The sequence below is a fragment of the Henckelia pumila genome, chromosome 4 (genome assembly GCF_033568475.1).
Source record: "Henckelia pumila isolate YLH828 chromosome 4, ASM3356847v2, whole genome shotgun sequence".
Taxonomy (NCBI): Eukaryota; Viridiplantae; Streptophyta; class Magnoliopsida; order Lamiales; family Gesneriaceae; genus Henckelia; species Henckelia pumila.
The window spans coordinates 150,289,522-150,299,995 of record NC_133123.1 but is presented as its reverse complement, the minus strand read 5'-3'; the positions used below and the strand labels follow the sequence as shown (position 1 = coordinate 150,299,995).

General features: G+C 32.1%; 1 protein-coding gene across 1 annotated transcript; it reads right to left on the bottom strand.

Annotated features, from left to right (window-relative positions):
- Positions 1-7,104: 7,104 nt before the first annotated feature.
- LOC140865301 (U2 small nuclear ribonucleoprotein A') lies at positions 7,105-10,155 on the bottom strand. The gene is made up of 8 exons (XM_073269897.1): positions 9,930-10,155; positions 9,792-9,832; positions 9,447-9,576; positions 9,150-9,355; positions 8,688-8,861; positions 8,169-8,219; positions 7,891-8,064; positions 7,105-7,572 (listed from the first exon to the last, which is right to left on the bottom strand). Exons 1-8 carry the CDS (start codon positions 10,009-10,011, stop codon positions 7,567-7,569), a joined length of 864 nt encoding a protein of 287 aa, XP_073125998.1. The 5' UTR covers positions 10,012-10,155; the 3' UTR covers positions 7,105-7,566.
- Between the last annotated feature and the right edge of the window lie 319 nt (positions 10,156-10,474).

Here is a 10,474-nt window from a genome sequence, read left to right as displayed (position 1 = left end):
AGAAAGAGTCTTGTTTATGGACTTTTATAACATATAATATAATTCGTGCTGCAAAATATACGCACAAAATGGTGAAATACTCGAAAATTGTAGTACAAAAAGTCTTGATATTACATTTTCATATATTATATTTTAATGGGTCCTCTTGAATAGGAAATATCTCTAGTCAATTTTATTTACCACCTTCACATTTGCAAAAGAAGGCATGGTTCCGCTTTCAATCGAAGGACCAACTTGGTGAAATATGTAAATTTTTAGCAAAAGATCAAGAGTTTAATTATTTATATAAACATTTTCTTGGACTAGTATGTTATACAGAGTTTGTTTATTGTGGTTTATTTGACATTATAATTCCGCATATTGTGTGATGGATAGAATTAATATTTCAAAAGGGTAACTGTAATTTTGTTTTTATATGTTTGTTTATTTATGATTTTTATATTTTATATTAATGAATTTAAATTATAATTTGTTTTTTTTTTTCAGTTTTAATCGTTTTTCATGGGACGTTAATGTGGCATTATACCGCATCAATATAGTGCTAATATCTGTACTATAATATTATTTTTTTGAAAAAAAAACACTAAAATTTTTCGAAAAAAGTAGTTTCGTATAAACATTCTTGCGAAAAAATAACGCAAATTGCGACAACAAAAAAAGTAAAAGATTCATATTAAGATTGAAAGTTTATTTATTTTAACGTTGTGTTTGGATTAAAATATCTGAGCGAATTTGATTTTTCGAATTCTCCCTGTTTCAGTAAGATCGGATCGAGTGAGGATGATCATCCAGTGGATTTTTAAAAATATATGTATAGACTTTATTTTGGAGAGAGTTTGAAAAATGACCTTGGTCAACCAAATTTTTTGATTTATGACATTTCAAAAAAATTTGCAAAATGACCTTCAAATACAAATGAAATGCAAAAACAAAACAAAGGAAAAAATTAAGAAGGTTATATTTCCAAATCATGGTCAAACGGAAGTTATTTAGTTAAATAAATCCCTTTATCTTGGGTTATAATAATTGTCCTTGATGAGTATGTACGTCAACACTTGAGCTACTGTATAATTTAAAATATTTGATCAGTTACACCGTTAGTTCTAAATATAACTTTTGGTAGAGCTAAAAATGTTCGACCCTACATTTTATCTAAATTTTCAAGTAGAATTAAATCCAATCCTTGTTTTGTACAAGGGTTTAGGACAACTGTTTAGTTACAAAATGTGTACTGGGAGGAAGCTTCTGAGATTTCGAACAACCTTCTACTTGGATATATAGAAGAACCTTAAACGTTAAGAAATTTCTTCTCCCCCACCTACACATGCATTGGCGTCTGGTGGTTAATATTTTTTTTACTTTTCTTGGTCAACAATTGTGTCGACACTGCCTCACATTTGGCCTATTTTTGGCAATAAATTTTGACCATATTCAAGGATCTTAGATTAATCATATATATTTACTCGCGTTATCATTTTAAAGGCATTGTTTGGTTTAATATATTATTAATTTATGTATAACTTATTTCAATTAATTTTGCCTTATTTTCGTCATATTATTTATCTATTTATTAACTAATAATTTTACATCAATTAAATCAAATAAATTATAATCTATACATCAAATCAAATAATGTATTAACTATTTTTTCTTATTTATTTTTAATTTACATTATATTACTTATCTATGGATTACTTATCCTATCACTCAAATCAAACGGTGCCTTAATACAAGTAATTAAGCAATAAAAGTAGTAGGGGAAAAAAGGATAGTAATCCGTCTTACCATAACTTGGTGACCGTTTGTAAACTGAAAAAACAAAAAACAAAAAACATACAAACAGAGAAATTACATTTTTTTTGGTCTTGTTATCTGTCAAAATCACGGTCTTAATTACTCTACTAACTTGTATGTTTTTTTTTCTCGATTTTATATACAGATATGAAATCGCCGCATAGGATACGTCAGCATTAACGTCAATTTACGTCTATTAATTTGCATTGCAATTGTTCGTGGATTTGGAGTGCGTGGTGGGTTCTCAGGTTCAAGAAAATTGTTGTGGAGGGCACATCTAAGTGCGTGTCGGTTTAGTACATGCCACTCGCAAAGTAGTGTCGTGGCGGATTGTGATTGAGTAAAATCAGTGGATCCCATGTTAGGTCCACTAATTTTATCCAATCACAATCCGCTACGTCACCCGCAGGGACCCTGCGGGTGGCATCGACATTAAGGATGTCAATTTTTCCCGCGGGTTCGGGTTCCCGCGTGGAAAACCCAAAACGGGAGCGGGTTCGGGGGAGAGTTGGGAGAGTTTTGGGTTCGGGGATTTTTTTAAAATCCCCGCAGGGGAGTGGGGAGGCCATCCACATCCCCGAACCCGCCCCAATAGTCCCGAAAATATATTAAATAAATAAATAAATAAATAATAATAATAAGCTGAGATTATAATGTTATATGTATGTATTGGATTTATGTAAAGAAAATGAGTTGGAAAAACGAAAATTTCATGTCGGAATCTGCAATAAGGGACGGGGACGAGGACGATGATTTGATCCCTGCGGGTTTGGGGACGGGGATTCCCCGGTTAAGCAGGACCGGGGATGGGGACGGGGTAAAATTCGGGGGCGGGGATGGGGACGGCAAACCCGTCCCCGCCCGCCCCATTGCCATCCCTAATCGACATTACCTTACCAATGCCTTTTTGTTTTTGTTAAATTAATTAGAAGAACTTGTGGTGCTATGTTTGTGCTGTGTTATCTTCGATATCAAAATTTTAGTCAATCTTTTGGACTTAAAAAAGTAAATAATCTATCAGATTGTAGGTATGATTGTGCGTAAATTGTTGAACAAAAGGTTAAAATATATTAGGGAGAAAACAGATAATTTAATTTATCATATATGATTATATGAACACGTAAGTGATTCAACTTTTTGCGATAAATACAATTATTTTTTCAATTAACTTATCCATCTTTTGTTTTGATTAATTAGTTTTTCAAAAGTTTGGTTTTAATATAATAGTTTTTAATTTTTAACAATTTTGGTCTAATTGCTGATATGACATCTTGACATATAAGAATTTTTCGGTTTCACGTCATCATTATCCGATGTCAGGTCAACAATTGAATCGAAATAGCCGAAAACTAAAATTTAGTCTACCAAAACCAAGTTTTGAAAAGTTAATAACCAAAATAAAAAAAATGAACAAGTTATTTCCCTATGTAAAGTATTTAAATTTGTACTCTTTTATATGTGAAATGATCCATGGATGTATTATCCGTCAAGGTTGATCTATTTTATATTTTCAGCGAAAAGTAATATTTTTAGTTTTATGGACATGTCGGGTAAGAAATCAGTATGATAAAATTAACGTGAAAGATGATGTCACAATATTTTTTGTGCGAATTTTGTAGGGTTTTATCTATTAATTAATTAAATTATTTCAACATTTCAGATTTTGTCGCTGTATATATATAATTAAAATTGCATCAGTTTGTTGCTGAAAGTTGACTGAAAAAGTGTTTTCTCTCTAATTTTGAACATTGTTCATTTTCATCAATTGACATGCATCCTTTTCTCATTTATTATTTATTATATAGATAATAATGTAGATATTCTCGAATCTCCATGCTCCTCCTAAATGCCATTCATTCATGCACATTCTGAATATTATATTATATATATATATATCGCAAATTTAATTGCATATTTTCCCAGTTCGTATTCAAGATCCCATTCAAATTAAATCGTCACACCATTTTTTCAATTTCGTACCCAAGTAAATATAATCATCACGTCAAATCTCTATATATATTTCGGATTTATCGTTGATTTTTTGCACATGCATCATGTGTACTTCAATCATTAGCACGTATATAGTATAAACTTAAAACCTAATACAGAGAGATTAAAAAAACAATTATGTGTTGCTTTCTAAAAAACAATTTTATTTTGGAAAATGTTGAATTACTAGCTTACGTTAGTGTGTGGATAACTTGGTGTCGGAAAGATCGTTAATCAAGCATCAATCAAGAGTCGTTATGCTAATATTAATAATTATTTACTCCATTTTAATATTATTTATGAATTTGGATTTCCATATTAGACATCTAAGTAGGGCCCGTCAGCTATTTTCAAAAATGACGCATCATATTCTAAAATTTGAAGGAAAATAAAATTCAAGGGTAGGTACAATATTTGTTCTGTTAACAGTTGTATCCGACCAACAAAATTTTCAAAATGTTAAATATAATTAAAATAAGCTTCTCGATTCTAATTTATATATAAAAAATCAAATTATATTTATAAATCATTGACAAATTCAATTATACTATTCGCTTAAAATTTTATGTGATTTAAATATTTTTGTTGTCTTGTATAAATAAATTTCATACATAATTCCAACTGTTCAATTCGATACACAGAGTTTTCACCAACTGGCAGCCACAAATTCAATGGTCAATTCCCAAACACGGTAATGTGATTTGAATCCATTTTGAAAATATAAAGATTTCAATAAAAACGACATGCAAAAAGACCTCGTCCAATTGAGCGAGTTTCTTGTCACTTACCTTCTCCTTCCTCCCCACTTAAATAATCTAAAATTTTTTTACGAGATTATTTTACATGATAATTTTGTTAAATATATCTTCGAATTGACATATAAAAAAATTATTATTGTATTAAAAAATTGTTTTTACTACATTATTACAATATCGAGTTATTGTCTCACAGGAAATATACTCTAAAATAAATGATATTAATATGATATAATATATATTTCGATCTTACACGAAAATAGCATGGAAAACAATAAAAATGCGATGATTTTTTTTTTTTTATAATATGGAAGAAAACTATAACTATACTATCTATAAGGTGCATATTGGAGAAATCTTGGAACTTAATACAGTAACATGCAGCCGTGCTTAATATTTTGTAATCTTCTTTTGACTTATAAAGGATTTGTTTTTTTTTTTTTCCCACTCTACTCTTGAAATGGATCGCAGGTCGAATCAAATCATGAAACACTTGTATTATTTGTATTTTTTCGTGTTCTGTACTCTTTTTTAATTTCTCAAAATCTTATTTGATTTGATATTTAAGACACAACAAATTTACGTTATCATGGTTCATGGGTTGCAACTCTTGAATAATGGTTGACTTAGGGATAATATAATCTTTATAACGTTGATCATATGATATCTAATAACTTAATTTAAATATGAGATTCTGTACATTACAAACAATGGGCCGAAAACAACTTTCCTTCCTTTTTTTTTTCTTTAGCTGTGACGGGGTTTTATTATAATAAAAGTCTTGAACTCTAGACTTCATCAAAATTTTAGTATCAAATTAACAAGATGAAAATAAAATAAAAATCATTGGTATAGTGTGTCTCCGATAAAAATTTTAAACACGTGTCAAAAAAAATTATTATTGGCAAAAAAATTATGTAATTAAAATAAATTATTTTAGAGCAAACCAAAAAATAAGTAGGTAAAATTCATAAAGTTTGTTCTCATTGAATAGTACGTATCGCAACAAGTGGCATATACCAAGCAGCCAATTGTGTATTTGTGTTTAGGACCCAAACAATTACTTAATTATATAAACTTTTTTTTTGAATCAATTAATTATATAAAGTTTTAAGACATCAAAACATTATATTTACGGGGAATTCGAGCCTAAGAAGGGTATTGGCTCTAATTGGCCAATTTTCATGTGCGGTCCATAATTTTTATGTGGAACTCACATGGAAATACAGATGTACCCCATCTGTAGGGTTGAAGCACCTGATATTTACACACACACATAATGTGCACAGGGGAATATGAACTCGTCGCGTGCATGAACAACATTACATAGAGGTAAAGGGGACAACTGCGCCCACAGGGGCATAGACAAGTTGGTAAGACCTGAGGTGACGTAGGAAGAAATTCCCCAGCGTTGCGGGTTCGATCCTCGTGTGGAGCATATTCCCTGCTGAAATATTGTAGGCGGTATGCTCTGGGGATTGGGTTATGTGCTCCCTCCTTCAGGTCCCTGCCGTTCGTGCACATCCCTCGATTTACCCTTCGTATGAGCCAATGAGCCTCTAACTCATGTGGAATGGGGTCCCCTTCGGGGTCAATCATTTTTTAAAGAAAGGAGACAAATGCCAAAATAAAAGAATATACATGCGACTCATTTATCACCATTAGATCGAACTATGAATATTATCGAATAAATCATTATGATTTCAGCTACCAAAATAAAAGAATACATAATTCTCTTTATATTTTAGTTCGTAATATATTTTAAACTAGAAATATTAATTGTGGGTAGCAAGAAACATTATCCAATAAAGGTTAAGATTTGACGATGAGTTTGTGTCTCAATTCTTAAAGTATGAATGGTTAGACAAATTCAGATAAATAATATATAGAAGTATTTATACATTTATTTTTGAAATAAAACAATTAAATGTATTTACACTATGCCATTTACTTTGACTTTTTAATTCCCATACATATTACATATTCTATAATTAGTGAGTTTACTGGTCAACCGCGTTGAATCCGGAGGGGACGCGTACTGGATAGTAAGAGCACACTGTTTTGGGTTTGCTAATGTCGCACTGATTTCGATTACCATTATTTTACTTGCGTAATCACAATGATTAATCTCCCACGTTTTAAGTATTCATATTTCACATTCCTAATTTTAGTTCAATCGTATAATATTAGATCCCATGTATTTTTATTTCAAACTCAGATGATCGATTAAATATGTTTTTTATTAAACCATAGAAAAATCACGAGCTCATGTAGACTTTATCTCCATGTGATAATGAAAATGGTTTGGTCAAAAATATTTCATAGTATAATTAATTTATTATATTTCTGTGTACAATATACTTTAGACTAAACATTCGGTAGGCATGGTTGATTCAGTGGTTGAAATTGGACAATTATAACATGAATTAGGTGAGAATTCGGTTTCAACTTTTACTATTGTTAGGACTTCGCATGGCTTTCAACATTATTCACGTGCATTACCTTTTATGATATAGTGTAACGTAAATTTATATATAGTAATTCATATTTTTTTTATTAGAGAAAATAAACTAAAATTATAAATGATATATATTTATAGATAATTTCATCGGTAAATACATGAGTTGGGCTAATAAAATCTATTGAATGGGAGTTTTCATTAATGGGCTAAACCAGCACCGGCCCATCCATACAGATACTGTCAAATCAACATAGAGAAGAAAGATTGTTGGGAATATATATAATCCCTGGAGCAACTAAAAGTCTCTCAGCAATTTCAACAAGAATTTGGCATTGGAAATCCATTTGTAAATATCCCCAATACACGAGGTTTTTTTTCCTGAAATATGATATAGCACAAGGTATCGTACCGACGGACGACGACTGACTTCGCGTATCAGGTTTTAAACACTCTCCGATGAGTCTACGCTACAAAGACAGATATCAGAAGCACAATGTACCTATAACACCATTCTAGTCAATTCATGATGGACAACAACATGCATTGTGCACTGACAGGAGCCAGAGTTCATTCCTGATAAGATGACCAAATATAAAAAAAGATGTTAAGCCATGTACACATGATGGAGAATTGAGCAAGAGAATCACGTAAATTCGATTTCTATCCTCATGTTATAGGGTTTTCAAGATAATGAATTAAAAGATTAGATGATCGTGACGATATATCAAATTTGATTTCATATCCACCCATCATAAGGTCTTCAGACAAGAGTGCCTTTTTTCCGTCGACAAAAAAGTCATGTTAATGCTTATGCCATAACAGCTACAAGACCAAAGGCTAAATGCAGAAAGGAAAATAAAAAACAAAAGCAAGATTCAGCTATTATGTTACCTCATCCATTTCTGCAGGCTCATCCTCTTTCTGCTCGGAGTCGGTGTCTTTGGGCTCGTCACTTGCTTCTTTTTCATCAGTAATCATATTATCCGGTTGGGCACTTCCATTTTTAGGCACACTGTCACTCTCACTGATATTCAGATCAGCTGGAAGCTGGCCTGACTTTAGCGCCTGAAGAATCATCACAAAATCATCGAAAACAAATGAAATTATGGACCACCGTTCGTCAAGAAGAAGGAGATAATCGTTTTCCAATAAATAAAAATTCACCACACCTGTTCAAGTCTTGCCACCTCCTCAAGAGTTTGAGAATTCACAATGGCAGCCTGAAATGAATCAAATGATATATCAGGAATGAAAAAGGCAGTTGAAGGTGCATGCGTAAATCAATACAGAGATTATGGAGTATTGCCAGGAATAATAACCTAATGTGAAAAGTGGGAGTATGATAGGCTGAGAGAGAAGAAAACAGAAGAATTCAAAAAAAATTCTTTTCTTCCATCAAACACCTCAACACCAAGGCAGAATATTTACTTCTATCTCAATATATCAAATTCATATTCCTACCATTACCTTTCTTTTACACAAAGAAACAGAATCTTCTACTTATCTTCTCAATTATCCATTTTCCTATCAAGACTACCTGAGGGACTGAAGGAGATGAATAATAGCAACCTATCATACCTTCTTTTTACTGGCACTTTTGTTGCCATGAATATGCAACCAATATAATACTTTTCATATCAATCCTAAAATAGGAAGGATAAAATGGAAACGGTGGAAGAAAAATGTACCTTAATAGCCAAAATTTGTTCCGGTGTAGGAGCAACTGGTTTATGAGCTTGGTCCTCTTTTGCAACATCTTGGGTGCTTGGAATCTCACCAGGTACAACTGTCTTCACTGATTCCATTTTGGCTTCTTCTTCAGCTTCTTTGGATGCAAATAATTTGTTGGCTTCAACTCGCTCCTGTAATATTGCAGAGTCAGATTTTTAGCAAAGCACATAGGTGGAAAGACATTGCTTCATAGTTATCAGAAATGGAATAAAATATTGTGAATAAATATAAGCAGCTTTTGAAGAAGCGGTGAACAATGTAACTCACAAGTAAAAACAGATCATAAAGAAGAAAGTATAGAACTGGCAATCAGAAAAGAGGTCTATTAGGATAGGAAATGTTCTTCACACTAGTCATGATCAAGATTTAATATTAAGTCCGAACAGAATAAATAAGGCTCTGAAAATACAGAATCTAACCTTTTCTTTGACTTTCCTGAAATCCAACACACGAAGAGACTTCAGCTTGTGGATGACATACAAACGGTAATTTGGTTTCTTTGTAATACTATTGTCGAGCAGACTAAGGAACTGCAGCTTTGGGAGCGATACAAGCGGGTCTATTTCAACCAGGTTAGTTAGCCTATTGTTAGTCAGCACCAAGGTGTGCAATTTGGGTAAAAACTCTGCAAATTTTTTAGCACAACAAATAGTTACTAAACACGTTGTACATTTTTCTGCAGGAAATTTGAGTGTCTTATCCAGTTTAAATCTCACCTCCAAGATTGGGATTGATTCGAGTAATTCTATTGTTGTTCAACAACAAAGTACCGAGCCGACTTAAAAAGGGAAAATTCTCGAGCTTGACAATCTCGTTGTCAGATAAATCAATGGTGTCAAACTGGTCCTGCAGTTTTTAATTAACCCAAAAAGTAACTAACAAAGAACAAATAACAACATAAATTTCCGTAAATTTTCAAAACAGCTAAAAACACAAGCATCAAAACTTTCAAAAAAAAAAAAGGAAGAGATATTTCGTACAGCAAAAACAGAACATTCAGCTAAAATCAAAATGGTTGCGCAAAGAATGCTACAGTAAGACGAAATAGAAGAGAATTTAACCTCAGTGGCACCAATATTTTCAATAACAGCCATCTTATTTCCTGTCGAAAACAAAACACGAATCAAATAAACTGCAAGAGTAGCACATATATCAAATTTGTAGACAAATCACACACATTTCCAGAGAGAGTGAAACACCTCGGAGATCTAATTCTCGCTCCCGAATGGCATTGAAGAAGTGGGGGCTTTTCCAAATCAAATCCGCCGTTAGCCTCACCATTTCTCCCCACCTTTGAGCTTCTTCTCACCGATTTCCCGCTCTCTTTTCTTCCCGAGTTTCGATTTCTGCAGTGTTGTTTCGAAGGTGAAGAGCTGTAGTAGCGGCAAAAACCTCGACGGCGAGAGGTTCTTGTGTGAGCTAGCACATTCCTTTCCCTTTTGAATGAGCTGGGCTGAAAATGGGCTTTTATTCTACGACGTGTCCGACCCAAATAAATTCAGCCCAGCATAAACTTCTGCTCATCGGAACGAATATAATAAAATTAATTATATTTGTTCTTGTATTTTATAAATTTATTTATGTGTTTGAAAGTAAAATTTATTTTAAATTTTTTATTCAAATCATTAGATTTATCCAAAATTCTAGTTTTTTTTATGTCGTTTTAGTTTATATTTTATTTAAAAATTTACAAATATAAAAACAATCCGGTCTATCAACATTATATGTGGTTTAAGGAACTTTA

Bases quoted from the DNA above. Each gene is read 5' to 3' on its own strand.
- LOC140865301 (XM_073269897.1), bottom strand. From the start codon at position 10,011: ATGGTGAGGCTAACGGCGGATTTGATTTGGAAAAGCCCCCACTTCTTC. The intron at 8,862-9,149 runs GTTAGATTCTGT...GCAATATTACAG, and splicing joins TCAGGAAAGTCAAAGAAAAG to GAGCGAGTTGAAGCCAACAA. The intron at 8,065-8,168 runs GTGTGGTGAATT...ATGATTCTTCAG, and splicing joins AGGTGGCAAGACTTGAACAG to GCGCTAAAGTCAGGCCAGCT.